Genomic DNA, 18,869 nt, shown 5'->3' with positions numbered 1-18,869 from the left:
ATATGCCATCTCTGGATGCTGGGGCATCTTAGACCTCACCAAGAGGCGGGGCTGCCGAGTAGCTCCATCACCACAAGGAGGCCACGTCGCAGCATGGCCTTTCCATAATCCCTCAGGGTGACTGATCAGAGTCAGGGGCATGGACCTGCAGCCCCCAAGGGATCCCGATTCACTCTGTGCCTGGACAGCTACCTCCCCCTCTCTGGGTCTCCGTGTCCTCCTCACCTATAAGATGAGGGACAGGGCTAAAGCCTCTGCTGAGGCCCCCAAACGCCCATCCTCCAGTTGTTCTATGCCATACCCCTGAGGTGAGGAGCAGACAGTGAACGCGAGGCCCACGGAAGTTGGAAAGAAGGGGGTGCATGGTCAGAAGTCAGTGGTAAGAAACCCAAACATCTGGAAACACTCAAGACTTATTTAAATGAGCTACCCCCAAATGTCCCCACAGGGGCAGCTGACATCAGTGACAGAGGTTGTGAGTGGGTCGATGCATCAGAAGTTTTTATTGCTGTTAACACCGTGGCCGGATGGTGCCTGGACATTAACAGGGCATGAGGGTGAGCAGAACGTCTTCCTTCACAGTGCTTTCGCTGCAGAAGTTGTACCTGCAGACAGCAGTGAGAGTCTTGTAAGTGTTGGGCAGTGGGGTTTTGGGCTGTTAAGAAATGGTCATGGCTGATTTCCAATTCACAAGGAATGAGGGGAACACAACTCAATGAGGGGTTGTAGCTTCAACCAGTCCCTGGAAAACCGATGGGAGCTTGAACTTCCGTGAGACAGGTGGCTGGTGTCTGCGACAAGGTGCCCTGTGGGTGTTGCTCACAGTGGCCCTGGTCTCTGCAACCTCAGTCTGACAGGACCGTCAGGCCTGGAGGCAGCACCTGGACCTCTCGCTGGCCTCCTTCTCCACAAGTACCCGTGCGCCCTTCTTGAACACAGCAGCCTGGTTTGCAGATGGGCTCTCTCTGGACCAAGCCCTTCTGGAGACGGGATTCAACCTTCTAAAAGCGACAGTAAATTGAGCTCCTACTCACTATGGGCGATGGGGCTGACTCACCTGGGCAGACTTCATCCTCACAAGCCATGTGTGAGGAGGTGTTACTGCGAGTCGCACGTAACAGGAGAGGAAGCTGAGGCGCAGAGGGCTCTCAGTAAGTGGAGGAACCAAGGTGCAAAGGCAGGTCTGATGCTTCAAACCTCCCTTGACCTTGCCTTCCACACCTGGAGTCAGTGGTTCTTTCCCTTTGGGCTCCCCACTCCCTGCCTTCCAGGGGTGACACGGGGCTGGTTACTCTGAGCATCAGTGTCTCCATTTGTAGAAGAAGGCACTGTTCCCTCCCATGATTGATGAGAATCCCATGTTACTAATGCAACATGTCATGACAGTCAATGTAAAAATGTATGAAAGATTAAAAAAAAAAAAAAAAAAAACACCAAACAACCCAATGCGGATATAAGTGGCTGTCATGCCTGTTATTCCAAGAACCATGAGCTTCTTGGGCCTCCCTGCCTTTGATCTCTGAGGCTTTGCTGGGTTTGCTCCCTCATCTTCACCATGGTCCCTTTGTAATCCACTTGTCTTTCCTTACTGCCCTGACTCTATCTCCAAACTTACTTCCAGTTCTCCCAGCACCTTGAGCCCTGCCACCTGTGTTCGGGGCTCCCTGCCCCTCACACCCCAAGCCCATCACCCCCGCTCACGTCCTTCCCAGTGGAAATCCCTCAGCCTGGGAGATCCTCGTGGCCCCCTTCCCCCTCCATCATGGCCTGCCCTGGCCCCCTGGCTCTCTGCCGTCTTCTCTAGCCACGCTCTTTGGGCCCCTCTGGTGAGTTCTTTCTTCTGTCATTTGACCTTTCATGTGAACCTTAGGTCCAATGGTGCTCAACAGCTAACACGCAAACCCTTCAAGAGCAGGCACAGCCTTTGCATCCCCCACCATTTGCCAGGCATACAGTAGGTACTTAATAAAGTCAGAGAGGAAGGTGGGAAGAAGATGCTGGGGGTGGGGGAGAAACCAAGAGAGGGAGAACCACATTTTTCCTTTGAAGCCACGTCATTCGGGAGGAGTTCTAGTCAGCAGGCTCCTTAGTGGGATTTGCAATCCTAATGGAGCAACGAGAAGAATTTGAAGGGTGTCCAAGAAGTGCTTGGACTGAAATCTTGATTTTTCCATAGCCTCCCCATGATGATGTTGATTTTTTAAAAATGTTACTAACATCAAAAAATTTGAGTAATTTGACAAATTCAGCTTTTTTTTTTTTTTTACCCCCTAAACTAGTTTGTGATGTTTGATGCTGTTTTGATCTAACTATATTCTAAAAATCTCACGTCTGGGCGCCTGGGTGGCTCAGTTGGTTGGGCGACTGCCTTCAGCTCAGGTCATGATCCTGGAGTCCCTGGATCTAGTCCCGCATCGGGCTCCCTGCTCGGCAGGGAGTCTGCTTCTCCCTCTGACCCTCTTCCCTCTCGTGCTCTCTATCTCTCATTCTCTCTCTCTCTCAAATAAATAATAAAGAAATAAAGAAATAAAATTTTTGAAAAAAATAAAAAATAAAAATCTGATGTCCAACATTAGCTTCTCTTAAGGTAGATTTCCTCTGCGCTTGACACAGGCAGGGGAAGGAAGGGACTCAGGGATTCAGGCCACTGGAGGGTTCAGGTGGGAACTGATGGACTCAGGGCTTCAGGGCTGGCCTTGAGTACATTCTGTTCCATTTCTAGAAAGTGCAGAAAGTCATGGCCTTTCCTCAGAAAACCTGGAAAGTACAATACCCTGACTGATTTGGTCTTGTATCTGTTTCCTTCTTCAAATCTGCCTGTGAGCAAGTCATCTCCTGGAAACACTGGGTGTTTTTAAGGTTCTAATGATACCATCTTCTTCCGACACCTTTTTAACCACACAGTCCCAGGATCCAGGCTACGGTCCACTTCCTAATGGGGCCCTGGGAACTCACTTTAGAGGCTCATTGTCTTCCGATGAGGGTGGGCGGGGAGGTCCTGGGTGCACTTGGAGCCTTCAGAGGGCTCTCCACCAGCTTCCTTAGTGCTCTGCTCTAGCTGAGAGATCCTTTTGCAGCTGACCACCTGGCTGGACCAGTCCCTCTGTCCTCCCTGACTCACAGGGATAGGGAGGACCCTGCAGGGGTCATTCAGCCTGAGATCGGACTGTGAAGTCTGCCAACCCACCCTCCCTGCCTGGGGGAGTCACATTCTCTGGGGTCCGAGTCGAGTAACCTCACCGAACTTCCCAAACCTCAAGACCATCAGTGATCACGTTCCCGGGATCCCCTTCTGCAAAGCCACCCCAGGAGGGCTCTACTGACCACAGTTGTGGTCCCAGCCTTGGGGGACTATCGCTCTGCCCCCCTCAGGTCACTATGCCCACATCCCTCCAGCTGCTACAGTAAAGGACACTGAAAGTCGGGGTAAAGATTCTGCAAGGATTGTTACCTCAGCCCTCCCTTGTCCTATCTCAGATTTTATATCTTTTGCTAAAATTGCTTTTTTAAATTATCCTGAAATTTCATGATCTTCCCCTCTTTAAGACGTAGCTACTCTCTAGCTCATATTTATAAGCTTGTGCCATCAGACATTATTTCCTTCTTCTCTTTCTCATTTTTCCTCCTTATCTTTCCTTGAAGGCACGGTGATACCATCTATATCCTTCTGGGATAGGGCTGAGAACACCCAATAGAAAAGCTTTATGCAGTCTGTCAATTGCTTGCCCGCAAAGAAAGGGCACCAGACGAGTAGATCGTCTTGGCTTTCCTGGCTGAACCACGACTAACTTTCTGGGGCAAGTTTCCATTACAAGCACCCATCTCTACCAACATCCTTAGGCACAAGGCAGCCAAGATATACATACACTGTTTTCTCATCTCCCTTTTGCACGGTGATCTTGGCTGCACCCACTCTGGGGAAGGTTGGGTTTACCACGTTGTTATTCCAGAGGAACTTGACTTTTTCAATTGTTCCAACATCAAGCTTTGCATCAAACTCATTGGAATGGGTAGAGCCTGGTTTGAGAATCCCCCTTGAAATAAAGAGATAGAAACAAGCTCTAATGACAGATAAGGCCAAACCACTTTTTTCTACTCGAGATTGATGTGATCAGTTCTCAAAAATTAATTCTCAAATAATGGATGAAGAAATGGAGAAGCCAGTTATACACCAGCAGCCTCACACTATTATTTGAATATTGTTTTCTCAAACTCAAGTTAATTTCTACTCAAAATTTTCTTATAGAAAACTATATAATTCCTTCCTATTATTATTTTTTTCTGGAAGAATTATTTGTATAGTAATAAGTTACCCACTTCGTTTAACCCAACAAGCATGTGTTTCTATGCTAATCAGGAAACATGACATCGGTGGGGGGGGGGTAATATTAGATATATCCTTGTAAAAATGGATCTACTGAAAGAGAAAAAACTAAATGCCTGGATTTATAATTGAGAAAAGAAAATTGTCAGCAGAAGTCTGAAATTGACTTTACCCCATAAAGTAAATAATTTAAAATCAATTGATAAAAAGATGATAAGCATTTAGGTACACGGATTTGAAGGCTGTGTATATCAGCCAGTGAGATATGATGCTAAAAAAGGAAACTCACCTGAAGACATCAAATTGATGAGTATTTCCCTTACTTCCAAACAAAGCAACTTTGACCTGACCGGTGGCTGTTCTTCCAGACAGTGTTAGAGAAACCCCGTATCTCCAACCTGCACAGGGGATAGAAAAGAGTTCAATTTATTCATGCACAAAACAGCTAAACCAAATTTCAGAATCCTGTCCCCACCCCCCTTACACTAAGACATCAAAGTATAAGAAATCCTACCTGTTAAGGTACAACTCAAACCAGCCTGTAAGGAGAAGGACGTCTCTAGCAGGGTACCCTCTCGACCCGCGCTGCCCAAGAAAGGGGCCACTACCTACACGTGGCTGCTTAAATTTAAATGCAAATTAAATAAGATCAAAAATTAATTCCTCAGTCTTACTAGCCACATTGCAAGTGCTAAATTGCCACATGTGGCTACCCCCTACTGTATTGGACAACAGAGAACATTTCCATCATGGCAGAAATTTCTGTTGGACAGCTCTGCTCTAGAGGGACCGCACTAGGAGACGAGATGAAAAGAGAAGGGACAAGGGCTTGTTCCCATCTTTGGAAAGGTGGCTCAAGAGTGCCGTCCTGTGACAACAGGTCTGTGTCACATCTATGCAGCCCCAGTGGTCCAAGTGGGGGCCAGCAGAGAGCAGGGCTCAGTTGTTACCCAGACCTATACATGCAGTACTGTCTCAGTGCCCGTGAGCACGCATGCACACAACCTACACACATATAACCACACTGAGCGCACACGCACACACTCATAAACACATGCACACAAGCGTACACACACATGCACACACCCACACACGTACACACATATGTACATAAACAACACACACCGTTTGCCTCACTCCTACTCGGCTTTCACATCCTCAGAGAGATTGCCCTTGTCCCTTTCAGAGTCAGGTCCTCGGTCCCACGGTGCCACAGCAGTGACCCGCCGCACCCAGGCCGAGTGTAGCTGCTCGCTCAGTCCCGCCTTCTCTGCTGGGGTCTATACATTTCATGCATAGACTGTCTCTCTCATCCCTGCATCCCCAGTGTCTAGCATAGTCTGTGGCTCGTAAGTAAGTGTTGGTTGAGGAATGAATATGTGGTTTTTGCATGCTTAATTTCTTGTTTTGAAATATGGGCCAGCATTTCATGCGTCCCTACAACAGTAGAAGGACTGATTAACCAGTGTCCTTTTTAAAAATATGTAGAGTGATAGTGTTCTACATCTTGATTGCAGAGATGGTTACATGGCTCTTCATCTATCAAAACTCAAAGAACTCTGTACCACAGAGGGTAGTGAATTTTGCTGTATATAAATTGTACCTCAATAAACCTGACTTCAAAACCTAGATAAGGCAGATGTTATATTTATGTCTTTATAGAAAAACAGTGTCTTTTTTACAGGGCAACTTCTTAGGGAACTGTCACAAGACAGGTTGGCACAAAGTGGCCCAACCGTGTCCTGATCTCTACCCTATGACCTAGGTGATTCAGCAGATTTTTGGGAGAAATCACCCCTTCCTGATTCCCACCCACCCTTCACCAGAGAGGGACCCTTGCCAGGGGCATCAGGGACAGAGGGACAGAGAAATAGGAACTGGGCCTCTTAAGGGGCCCAGCCCAGCAAAGAGCTGGTCCCAAATAAATGTTTGATGAATGAATAGAAGAACGGGTGTGCATGACAGGGTCTTCAAAATAAAAAGAACAATGGACTGTGGAATGGTAAAAATTCAGGGGTATAAAAATTGCCGCAGAGACGTGCAAGTGGCTACTATCCCATCATTTATGCTTCTATTCATTTCATGTTATTGTCACAAAATGGAAGAAAAGCAGACTCTTTCCAAGTCCTTAGCTGAGTCTTAAATGGGATTGTTTGGGCAGATGTGTCCTTTCACTACGATAGAATGTGTTCCCAAGTAGTTCAGGTTAGAGCCAAGCCCCTCTTGTCTAACAGAAGCTCAACTTCCTTGACGTGGGTGAGCAGGGGCAAAATACAACTTACGAGCAAAATTGCTGGAGTCTCCTGTGTTCAGGAAGAATTTCTGCGGCTCGCCACTTGTCTTGCTGGCAAATTTATCAGCGTAGTGGCCCATCTGGGGGCACCCTTGATCTGGGCAGGGGAAGCACTTGTTCTAAGGAGAAGAGAGAGAGATCTAGCTGTAAGGTGTGAACTGGTCTCTTTCTGACCCACACATCTCGGGGGGCAATTCTCCTACAGCCTGACTTCCCTCACCTGTAACAGGAGGGAGACTGGGACAGATGATTTCTAGCTGACTTTCACCCAGGACAGGATCTCCCAAGACTGATGTACATGCCATCAGGATATACTGACGCCTGGGCCTCAGGTTAGATCAATGACACCTCCCATCACGTGATGTGCTGGTGAATGATCAACAGCCAACTCGGGGACAAAAAGCCCCGAGAGCGAGAGTGCAGCATTTGCCAATTTCCGTGGTGTAAATACGCTGCAGTCAATTTCAGAAGCCCAACCCCCCAGCCTGGCATCTAGAACCCGAGCATCCACCTTTCCTTCTCTCTGGTGTATGAATTCTTCTCTCATACGTTCTTCTGTCCTTGCTCTGCCCTTGGCAGAAATGTGCACCCCTTCTCTTCCTCCTAAAATCTATGATTTTCCAAGCCAGATTCAAACACTGCCTTTTGCAGGAAACCTTTCTAGATCATTGAAATGATGGGTCTTCTGATTTCCCAGCGTCTTCCTCACCCACATGACTTATCTAGAATTTTAGCCACCGCCTGCTTAAAATTTTTTTCCCCTCTGCTTCCCAGGACCATAAACTCCGAGGGGCAGTCCAAAGGAAGTAAGGGATGGTCAGAAACTGCAAATTTCCAACACAGCAGGACAACCACCATCCCCCAGAGCGACTCAAGGAGGGATGATCGCTTACAGACTCAAAGGCCCTGTAGTTAGCGCAGGGGTACGAAGCAAACCCAACAGGGTTGAGGATGCTCTCTGAGTAATACTTGTAACTTCTCAGGTGATTGCAAGCCACAAAGTCCCGAGTTCCTGGAGAAAGAAAGGAGGAAGTCTGCATAGGTGGTCAGGTTGGGGACCAACAACTTCTCTCTCTCCAAGTGGAGAGGTTCCAAAGTGGGACCATATTTTCAGAAATTTAAGGTGAGATAAATTTAAGGTAAGTCCAAAAGAAATGACAGTTAACATAAAGAGGCAGATTTCTGTGTGCCATGCAATGTTCTGAGTACTCCACGTGCATTGTTCCTATAATCCTCGCCTTTCTAGGGCGTGGGTACCATACCATTCCTAAGTACAGAATGATATACAAATTACAGCCTCAGATGTACAGATTATAGCGAGGAAGGGGCAGGACTGGGGATTAAACCCGAGCCCATCTGGTGCTTGGGCCCTTGCCTCTAACTATTGTGCCATCCTGTGTCCCAGGCACCAGGCTGGCTGGAGGTCCTTGAAGACAGAGCCAGATGTGACGTGACCTCTCGGACATGACAAAGCTAGGGCAAAGACATTTAGGATAGTTCCAAGCTGTGTTTAGGTGAATAAAAAGGAGAGTCGAGTAGCTTTAGGTGGCTCTTTTCTCTCTTGCATAGTTTCTTGCCTTTCCTGATAACCTTCCTTGGCCCCCATATCTCCTGTCAAGGGACAGAGGTCACAGCACACCTGCTAGACATGACCCGAACTTGCTTGACCATTACTGATGGAAAGCTTAAGCAACCCTATTCATGTACACCCTCAGAAGGCTGTAAGAGACAAACACATAAATCTGCATTCTTAATATCTGCTTTGATGGCATCCATACGTGCTGAGCTATTTTGATCAAATTCAATAAAAATCTATACTCCTTAGATACGGTCAGACCACTAAAAGTTTAAACCTGTGTGGTGCCAAGTGATGACTTGGGCTGAAAAGTTCACTTACCCATTGTCCTTTTGACCTCATCAGATATAGACTCTGTGCCTGGAACAGCACAGTCTCAGTGTAGCCTTCCCTACCGGTGATCGTTTCTCATCCTGACCCAACATAAAGGAGTAGTGACTCCCATTGTGCAAATGACTTTGCCGTGGAAACGACTGGGCAATATTCTCATTTTGGCTACAGAATTGAAGCCAGTTACATGCGCTTGAACGGTATCACTGACTCCCAAGGGAGAATTGGCAGAAAAATTCTCTTAGAGCCAGGATGTTTGCTTTCATGGTATTTCTTTCCTTCATTAAGTAGCTACCAATTGTTTGCTGGAGTTAAGGCTTTAAGCAACAGTTTTGTCATTCGTTGTCACTTGTACAGCCGGGACGTGATGCCCTGCTCTGGCTTTACCTTCCCAAATGCCATCTAGGTCCACGATCTGGGACAGGGGGTTCTTCGCACATCCTGGCATTTCCTCTCCTCCATTGGGGAAGAAGTCAAGGTGACCCAACAGTTGGCTTGTTCCAAAACCTGAAATGTTTGGGACAGCAATGAGCTTTTCACCATAGCGGGCTCCCTTGGTTAAAACACAATGGCACAGGCTTGCAGCTAAAGCATCATTGGGCTCACCCAGGAATGGGATCAGGGGAGCTGCATCTGTATGAATCACATCGACAAAGTCAGCATCGGTGGGATCGAGCCGAACCTCTTCAGGAGTACCCTGGAAACTTGCTTCTACAGGATCCAACCCTAAAAGAGATGATCAGTGCTGCAGACCAAAAGACCTGGCCGTAGGTACCAGCAGGACCACGGTGTACAGTTGCTCAGGCTACGCATTGCTCAACCCAAGGGATGCCATACTCTGAAGTCATGCAGTGCCATGGCCCTGTGTATTGCATATAGGGACAGAGAGTTTCAATGTTGCTCCTCAGAAGAGGGCTCCAGTGCATGGATAAAGAAGGGCAGGTTGCTGGAGTGGAGGGGGGTGGGAAGGATGAGGTGGCTGGGTGATGGACATTGGGGCAGGTATGTGCTATTGTGAGCGCTGTGAATTGTGTAAGACTGATGAATCACAGACATGTACCCCTGAAACAAATAATACTTTATATGTTAATAAAAAAAAAAAAAGGGCAGGTGAGCCAAGAGATTTAAATTTGTCTGACCAAGGATTTTTTCCCCCACATTATTTTCTCCCGTTTACTTGCAGATCTTTCTTCTTTACCATTCTTTTCCTCTTCACAAGTTTAAAGAAAAAAAGGGACAAAGTAATATGGTATCATAATCAAGAACACAGATTCTGGAACTAGGCAACCTGGCTCTAAATCTCTACTCAGCTATTTCTCGGGCAAGTGGCATGACCTCGGGCCAATCATGCAACCTTTTTTTGTGTGCCTCAGTTTCCCCATTTATAAAATCCAGGTAATAACGTGGTTATACCTAGATTAAATGAGATAAGATATACAGGTTTTAGCACAGTGCCTGGCATATCATCATGGGCGTATAAGTAAAATACTGATTATTGTTATATCCTCCTTCTTGGCTGGGCTCCTGAATTTGTCAATAGCTCTTTGGCAGTCTGGCCAGAGCAGCTGAAAAGGCATAAGTGTAATTGTCTACTGAAAATAAAAGGGAGAGCTCCTATAAAGTAGAGGCTTGCTTGAGCCACATGACAGCAGAACTGGGTTTGAATCTCAGCTCCACTCCTGAATCATTGCATGACTTGGGGCCGGTTATCCAATTTCCTGAGCTTGTTTCTTCAGTTCTGAGAATTAAATGAGGAAATGTAAAGCACTTGGCATAGCATTTGGGATAAGTAGTCACTTCATCTATGCCTCCTATAATAATGATAATAGTATTATATTATTATGATGGTATTATATTTTGTTGCTGTTATTATACATTAGAGGCTTTGCTTGGGTTAAAAGAATGATCTGGTGGCTGGGTTTCCTCTACCAGGAAGTGTATGACTTTCATGTGCCATTCTGCCCTTGACTTGAAAGAGACGGGGGAAGGGACTAACAGTGTGGACTCTTAATTGTGTTTGCTCAGGTTCACACTAGCTTTCCTCTCCATTTTCCTGGGTGCTCAGTTCTGCTGAATGACCCACACTGCCAGGAAACATGGATCTAGAGAGGAAGGGTGGGGACAGAAGTGGAAGAAGCAAGGGGAAACAAGGGGAAACAAAAGCACTACTTCTCCTTCCACAAAGATGGGCCTCTTGGGGGCTTCCTGAAATGTCCTGTGCAGGCTCTCACCAGCTCTACCACAGCCGAGGGGACAGACTACTTCGGGCCAGCTTCTAGCTGGATTGTAGGCTTGCACCACGTTCTGGGGGTACTGGGGAATGAAACCTGGGGCCCTGCCCCTCAGGCCTTACCTGTAATCCTCCCCAGGCCTGGAGTCCTCTTCCCTGCCTCTCCAGCCACGTGGGCTCCCAGGCTGTGGCCGATGAGGTGGACTTGGGAAGATGAGTAGCTGTAGTTTGCCTGGAGAGGGAAGATTGTATTTTCAGAACATTTTTGTGCTGTGGTTTTTGTACCATGCAAACCTAATGGGACTCCTCTACTGAAAACCTTCTATGGCTCCCACCGTCCTCGGGATCAAGCCCAAAGTCATTACAAGGCCCTCAGAACTTTCCTGACTCAACATTCATTTTTCTAGATTCTAGCCAAACCCTACGCGGAACTTTCAGGCCTCAGATACGTCATATTCTCTCATCTTTGGGTCTTGCCGTCCACTCCGCAACCGCTTGCCCAGCTCACGTCAAAATAGCCTAGACATCAGCTCTCTACGTAAATGTCTCTCCCTGGTGGACATCCTTAATCACTCCCCCAGCCCCCTCCCCCCGCCTGGGTTAGCTGCCCCCCCCCCATGCGCTCCCATTAAGCCCTGTAGTCCCCCCATTAGAACCCTGACCATACTCTGTCGTCACTGTAAGTCTTCACCGTGAGCTTCTTCACGGCTGGGGTGCATCCTCCTGACCTCTTAGCAGAGCTCCTGACACTGTGCCCTCCGCGCCCCCCCCAATACTGGAGAACAAACAAACGACATAAAGCTACGAGGGTCTGTACACGTGGAGCTCAGAGGTGTTCACCCATTTGTACTCATTCGTTGATCTTCAGTGCCTCCAGAACAAACACCACTGGTTTTAATTTTTGTAGGGGGGCAGAAGTAGTTAGAAACAACCGGATCTTCTGTAGACCCCTTAACTCTAAGACAGAAATGGCTGGGGCCTTTATTTGGTATAGAACAGAGTCATGAAGAGTTAGTGACTTCACTGAAAGGATTAAAGACTTAAAGAAGTAGCCAAAATGGAAGAGCAGGGTAGATAAAAACAACGGAATTGATTGTGACAAACGAAATTCTCAGACACCAATAGGACCATCAACAGGGAAATGCTTCCCCTTTGGTTCCATGTGACTCTCCCTGGCAATGTCGTGTTTGTCCCACGGAGAGAGGGCCTGGTGTAGTGGGGGGCCCCCGGGCGCTAGGCAGCTCTTGTATTCGCCCATGCTATGCTTGGGGGGGCAAATCCTTTGATCTTTTGGGGGCTTAGTTTTCATATCTGTCAATGGAAGATGATAATAAAAGTCCCCACCTGCTAAGTGTTAGCCATTACGGACTTTTCTTCCACTGCCGTGTCATTATTAAGGCACATTTCAGTGTTAGAAGTAAGATTCTGAGACCAATACCAACTCTTTCTATTTCTTTTTTAAATATCTAACTCCCAGCTGCATCTTTAGCCAACAGAGACCAGTGGGCGCTGCCTGCCTCAGCAGCAGCCCAGCCGGCGGACTCACCGAGAGTATGCCGAGCAACTGGGCCACCTGCGCGCCCACCACTTGCACGTTGTTGGCGGCCTGTGTGTACGTGGTTTGGGAACCTTTCTTCCAGTCCACGCAGATGCAGTTCACCTCCTCGACCTTGAACATGTTCTGGTGTTGGAGAGACGCCAGAATGTTATCATAGGGGCACGTGAAACCACATCCAACCAGGGCTCTGAAGTGGTTGCTAAGAGTTATTATTGGTCGTTGGGTCTTTTCCTTGTTGGCCACTGAGACACACTAGGCTGTGTTAGGAATCCTGCTGTCAGTTGGGAATTAGCCCTTGGAGTGCTCGCTACAGGAAAGGCAAATCCATTCCCTCTCTAGCTTATCGATTAATTAAAAGCTGGCCATTCCCTGGTTTTCTTTGACCAAATTCAGCGAAGCTGATTAGGTCGTGGGGAAACAGTGGCATCATTAGAAGAACCCCATTTTGAAGAGGTAAAAGGTGTCAAGTGCACTCTGGTGGCAAAGGTCTAAATGACCTTGTGGATTTGACCTCTAGCCATCTTCTTGGCCTAGTGGCAATGCTGCCAATAACTGGCCTTGCCTTCACCCCAGGCTGCTGGGCATTTACTAAAGTTTTTACGGTCAAGATGGCACAGTATTTCATGGAGGAAACACATACAGCAGATATTGGAAAAACAAAACTGCACTGACTTAAAAGAGATTGAAGAATTCTGAATGGAAAACTTCTTCCAGGATGTCAAAGAAACTGGTATATCCTTAGACCGTCTTGCCAGGCAGTGCATGCGACCAGCTTGAGTTTAAAATGGTACTATGAACTTAAAATTCACATTTTAGTTAAATCAGAAAAATAGATTTTTTCACATATGTGATCCTAATAAGTGTGATCACACACACAGAGAGACCAAGAGCTGTTTCTCAGGACCTTTATTTTTAAAGCAACCCTGAGGATTCTCTTACCAACCGGAGGAATTTGGGGTGTAAACAATACCCACTTACGATTTATCCACTAAGATACGTATTCATGAGGGGCCCCTGGGTGGTCATGGCTCAGTCAGTTGAGCAACCGACTCTTGGTTTCGACTCAGGCCATGATCTCAGGGTCATGAGATCGAGCCCCACGTGGGGCTCCGTGCTCAGTGCAGAGTCGGCCTGGGATTCTCTCCTTCTGCCCCTTCCCCCCCAGTAAATAAATAAAATCTTTAAAAAAAAAGATACTTATTAATGATGGGAAAGGCGAGATGGCAAGAGCTAAATGCCTGGTAAATCAAGGCCAACTGCAGAATGACTTTCATTTTCTAGGTTTGTAACTTTCCCTGTTAGCATTATAGGTGGGAATTAATAATGTGTGTGGGGAAGGCAGGTTGCTAGGGTACATTCTTAGGTGTCAGAAAAATAGGTTGCATCAGTGTACACATCAAAGGAAAGGATGATGGCATGTTACGTACTTGTGTGTGGGTGCCTGTGCAGAGTGTGCGCACGTGTGTGTGTGTGTCTGTGTGTGTGTGTGTGTGTGTTCTTCTGTTGTCTGTCCTTCTAACCAGTAGACGCTGTCTTACATATAGTTTTGGCACTTTCTCTTCTGCCATTTGGTCTCCTGGTCCACCGTAAGTTCTCCACTTGTCAAATAAATGGTTGTAGCAACACATCATCTCAGGGATGAACGAAAAGAACATAATTCCCTCAGTTACAGGCAAACCAGATGCCCTCACTCAAAACGAAAGCAGATCTTTGGCCTTGATTTTGCCAGAAGATCGTGGACATGTGTGCCTGCACAGCAAATGCCACCGCTTCAGGCCATGGATGTGGTCCTGTGAAAGTCAATTCTTATTTTTGCAAAGAGGGGCATTTTAATTGCGTAAAGATAATCTCTTATGTAGGGATATGTAGGGATTTCGTGTTTTCAAGCTGATCTGCTGCGCTCGCTGAAAGGGCGGGGGTGTCAGCGGGCAGGGGGAGGCAGACCGCAGGGCTGGGAGCCGGCCCCTACCTGGCACATGCCCAGCAGCCAGGCCTCTTCTCCCTTGTCTATGAAGCCGTGGATGATGACCCGGGTCTTCTTGTCTGTTTGAAAATTTGACGCCTCAATCGTTGATGGATCAGAGGGAAGGAGAGTCTGTGACAAAAGCAGAATTTTGCATTATTTTGCAGCCCAGTCATTCGGGCCAGCTTCTCCTTCCGCATCTCTCCTGTCTCAATGCCATGATCTTTCCAAGCTTAGCACAAAAGCCACCTCCTCTAGGAAGCCCGCCCCGACTCTCCTTTTCCTGCCTGCCCTTGCCCCCAACTCACCCACACCCAGTCAGGAATTACTACCTCCACTGGGGCTGGATTACAGCTCACAGTCTTACCTTTCATAGGGTTCTTGGTAGATGGCAAGCTTTTGGCCCCAGACCAGAATCCCATAACCAGTTAGAGGTTCTGGCAAATGTGAACAATTTATTCACTCGAGCCAACATTTTACAGAGGACCTACTCTATCCAGGTCTGGCTAGGCCCGGGGAGCAGCTGGAGGGATAAGGAGCAACAGAGCGCGGTAGGGGAGGAGGGTACAGGGAGACAAGGGACTTCTAGTCTGCGGGGTGGGCGCAACCCCTCCCCCAGTCACAAGGACACTAAAATGACAGAGGTCTCACTTGAAAGTTGTTTGGGTTCTTGTTGGTGTAGAGCAGGAAGCGGGTGCCGATTTTCTCTGGGCTCCAGGGGAGAACTTTCAGGGGCCTGATTGCAGTCCCCGCCCAGGGCTCCGAGTCAGTAAAGCATCCGATTTGTTCATAGCAAACTTCCTTTGCTGTAGAGAAAGGATGAATCTGCTCACGGCTCAGCTTCCCAGGCTCTGGGAGGTCACAGCTGCTCCGGTCCTCACTCTCCTGCCTAGAGGTCTGAAGACAATGGTCTGAAGACAATGGAGACACCCTGCCTCTCCCCAGTGCCACCTTCTGATCTGGGACCGGTGCCACTGAACCCACAGAGACCCCAGCTGTGCAGCTGCTCAGAACCACCATCAGAACTTAGAAGCTCCCATCCCCAGCTCTCCAGATCTATTTATTTGACTAAGGGGATAATGCACACTGATAAGTCAGTATGTTAGCCCAGGTGGGTGTTTAATGCTTTACCTAGAGAAGTCTAGCCTAGAGCACCTGGTCATGAAGACCGGCCAGTGCGGTGATGCTCTAAAGTGGGTCCCGCTCGAAGTGCCTGCTCTCTCAGGCAGCAGGTCAGCCTCCTACCGCCCCCCCCTCCCCCGCTGCCTCGCCCCCCTCTGGTGAGGGGCCCTCAGGGTTGTCTGGAACCACTGAAAGCCCTGCCCTGCCACGGGTTGGGCTTTCTCTGGCCAGTGCTGAGATGCTGCATTTAAGCCCTTCCCTGGGGCAGGTGTGATGTTTCTTCCTACCTTCGACTGCTCCCAGAAGAAAAATCGCGATTGTCCAGATGCTCACCATCTGCAATAAATTCGGACATTCTCAGCCTCACCAAACGCTACCAGAGCAATGAGCACAGACTCTCGGGAATTCCAGGATGTGTGTTTCGACCCCTGCTGGGAGGACGGTAAAGGGGACTTACCCTGTGGGATGATCCAGGCCTTCCCCGCCTCTCGGTCAAGGGCCCAAGCCTTCTTTTTATACTGGAGCCTTATCATTTGGAGCCCGCTTCAAGGGAATAGCAGCTGATGATGGAATATGCTGTGTGCACTTAATGTTGTAATCTGCACAAACACACAAAACAAGGCTAATTATAGCAGTCAAATCTTCCCACAAGTCTGGGAAGATGAAAGAATGCTTCATTCAAAGGGGGTGAAAGTTCCCTACCTTTGTACCTATGTACCTGTGCATGTAATTAGGAGCCAAGTGGGCCCCACTTTCTCATTTTCTATTTTATCACCGAGTAGTTCACACAACCCAGTAAGGACACAGCAGCAAATTCTAATAATGGAGGGTAGTATTTTTCACCTAGAATAGACGGAAATGCCCCCCAAATAGCTGAAAGTTCTAATCAAGAAAATCTCCTCTCTCAGTCTGTCTGTCTGTCTCTCTAATGCTCTCTGTCTCTCTAGTAGTCTAATACCTGAGCACATGAGCTTTGGAGGAGACTCAGCAAACCCCACAATAGCCTAAAACATAATCCTCCATTAACTACCTGTTCCAGTGATCAATTGGCAGGTAATGAATCAGCGTAAAACATAATGGTTTAAAACAAGAGCAGTTATTCTATTATCCTACTAAAATTTTGAAGAGCTAAGCTCAGGAGCCTCTAAAAGTCCATGTCATCAGGTCACGTCACGTCTGTGGAATTTTCCCAGACTCTCTGAAGGTTGCACACCTGTCCTATGAGATCAGGCCCCTGCGAGGCCCTCATGAATGACCCACTGACCCATGCATCTGTGAGTAGCCTGGCCAGTTCACACCACAGACAGATAAGCCTTCACATGGCAAACACCACCGGTGCCCCATTGCACCCTCCCAAGTTAGATAGCCTGAACATCAAAGTTCACGCTCTTCCCGAATAACCAAAATTCTGGAAGACAGCCTTCCTGTTGAAATGCAAAAGACTTCCCCTGGGGTCATAAAGAATAGCAACCAATAGTCACTGAGGCTTCCTGGGTGCAGTCAGAGCACTGGGCACATATTACCTAATTTACATCTTCAACAACCCCATGAAGTGAGTACCATTATTTGCCCCCCTTTATGGGTGTGGAAACTGAGGCACAGAGAGACAAGTAAATTGCTTCATGCTGATAAAGTCACCCAGGAAATCAGTGACAAGATGGGATTTGCATTCAGACCAAACAGAGTGAAATGCGGACTTGCCGAACATTCAGTTAATCTGAGCAAGTTGTCTATCAGAGTTGTTGAGGGTCAACACAGAGAGGAGGGGAGACACTGACAGAGAACAGTTGAAAGAGAAAATAAATTTTCCCCTGCAGGGGCAGACTTGAGCTGTATGGGTGACCTAAGTGATGAGATATTTAAACTTTGGAAGTCTGTTCATGTGGTCTAGGAAGGTGCTGGAGCAATTTATAGACTGTGGTGAAGTCAAAGGCATTTACGCTTTTTTTTGACATTGCGGTGAAGAGATTCATGGTAATCTAATGGTGGATGAGTAGGTAAATTTGTTGGTAGGTGATGTCAGATGACCTTGTCTGCCTCTTGGACCTCTTTTCTTTACCCTCCACATTGGCCTCATTGGCCACCATCAAAAATGCCAAATCCTTTCCTGCCTCAGGGACTTTGCACTTACTGTCCCCACATCCTAAAACTCTCCTTCCTAGACTTTCACTGGGCTGGCTCCTTCTTGTCATTCAACAGTGAGTTTAAATGTCACCTCTTTTTAGTGAGGCCACTGCTGAGCACCCCTGAAACCCATTCACTGCCAGCCCCCTACCAGACCCCAGACCCCAGACCCCAGTTCCCTAACACCTTATGTGTTTCCTTCAGATCACTTGTCAAGGGTTATAATTATCTATCTTGTTTATCTGTTTATTTATTTTTTTTTTACAATCACACTTTTCTCACCATGGAATGCAATTCCCTAAGGACAGAGGGACAGAGACCCCATCTGTTTGGGTCGCTGCTATACCTCCAGCCTCTAAAACCATGCCTGACACTGAAGTGGTTCTGAATTAATGAAAGGATGAATGTACACATGAATGGAATTCTTTGGAATTTTACCTTTATTCTGAGAGTGCATTTCAGGGCTGGGGAAGGGAGATAGGACACTGTTTAAAGGAGGGGAAAGAAAGAGATGTTGGCCTTCTGAAGAGCAGGCAGAATGGAAGTATCTGATTAGATTTAGGGATAACAGTCATCACATGATCTGCCATGATTTTCCTGGGGGGTCAGGCCCGCAAGCCTGTTCCCCCTCAGCTCACCTCACTGCCAGTTCATCTATGGGTTCCATGCTTACCCCAAGGGAAGGCACTGCCTCAGGGTGATCAGAGTTGATGGCGAAATCCTCCAAGCAGGACAGGAGGGTTTAATCTGCAGCAGCCATGGGGTTCTGGTGGTGACAGTGCGTGTGGGCTCCCGACCCTGGAAGATAGGGACATGGGCATTCAGAGAGTAGTTTTCTTTCTTAAAAAACTGTATTTCACTCATGTTTGTAAATGGGTAATGAATGCATGCTCCTATACATCTGATATGGTACAAAGTTAAAATGGTTCTTTTACCAGCTCTTTGTGTGTCCTTCCAGAGATATGTATATACATACTATATTTTACTTAAAAATATAAATGGTTGGGGGGCCTGGGGGGGCTCAGTCGGTTAAGCATCCAACTCTCGGTTTCAGCTCAGTCATGATCTCAGGGTCTTGAGATCATGGGCCGCAGTGGGCTCCACGCTCAGCAGGGAGTCTGTTTAGGATTCTCTCCCTCTCCCTGTGCCCCAGCACACACCATCCCCCCTCCGCCCCCACCCATGTGCACATGTTCTCTCTCTCTCTCTCAAATAAATAACTAAATCTTTGAAAATAAAGATAGGGCACCTGTGTGGCTCAGATGGTTAAGCATCTGCCTTCAGCTCAGGTCATGATCCCAGAGTCCTGGGATCGAGTCCCACATCAGTCTCCCTGCTCCTTGGGAGCC

At 47.6% G+C, this 18,869-nt stretch overlaps 1 protein-coding gene across 1 annotated transcript; it reads right to left on the bottom strand.

The window, feature by feature from the left end:
• Positions 1 to 482: 482 nt before the first annotated feature.
• PNLIPRP1 (pancreatic lipase related protein 1) lies at positions 483 to 15,881 on the bottom strand. The gene is made up of 13 exons (XM_027591554.2): positions 15,854 to 15,881; positions 15,684 to 15,732; positions 14,926 to 15,080; positions 14,281 to 14,406; positions 12,300 to 12,434; positions 10,877 to 10,985; positions 9,130 to 9,249; positions 8,911 to 9,030; positions 7,511 to 7,629; positions 6,607 to 6,736; positions 4,614 to 4,722; positions 3,867 to 4,034; positions 483 to 605 (listed from the first exon to the last, which is right to left on the bottom strand). The coding sequence occupies exons 2-13, from the start codon at positions 15,730 to 15,732 to the stop codon at positions 542 to 544; spliced, it is 1,404 nt and encodes a 467-aa protein (XP_027447355.1). The 5' UTR covers positions 15,854 to 15,881; the 3' UTR covers positions 483 to 541.
• Positions 15,882 to 18,869: the final 2,988 nt, after the last annotated feature.

Source organism: Zalophus californianus, chromosome 15 (assembly GCF_009762305.2).
Source record: "Zalophus californianus isolate mZalCal1 chromosome 15, mZalCal1.pri.v2, whole genome shotgun sequence".
NCBI lineage: Eukaryota > Metazoa > Chordata > Mammalia > Carnivora > Otariidae > Zalophus > Zalophus californianus.
This window is presented reverse-complemented; position numbering and strand designations above follow the sequence as displayed.

Excerpts from the sequence above, each read along its gene's own strand:
- PNLIPRP1 (XM_027591554.2), bottom strand. The coding sequence starts at position 15,732 with ATGGTGAGCATCTGGACAATCGCGATTTTTCTTCTGGGAGCAGTCGAA. Across the intron at positions 9,250-10,876 it reads AGGCCTGGGGAGGATTACAG|GGTTGGATCCTGTAGAAGCA; the intron begins GTAAGGCCTGAG and ends CATCTCTTTTAG. Across the intron at positions 4,035-4,613 it reads CATCAATTTGATGTCTTCAG|GGGGATTCTCAAACCAGGCT; the intron begins GTGAGTTTCCTT and ends CTTTATTTCAAG.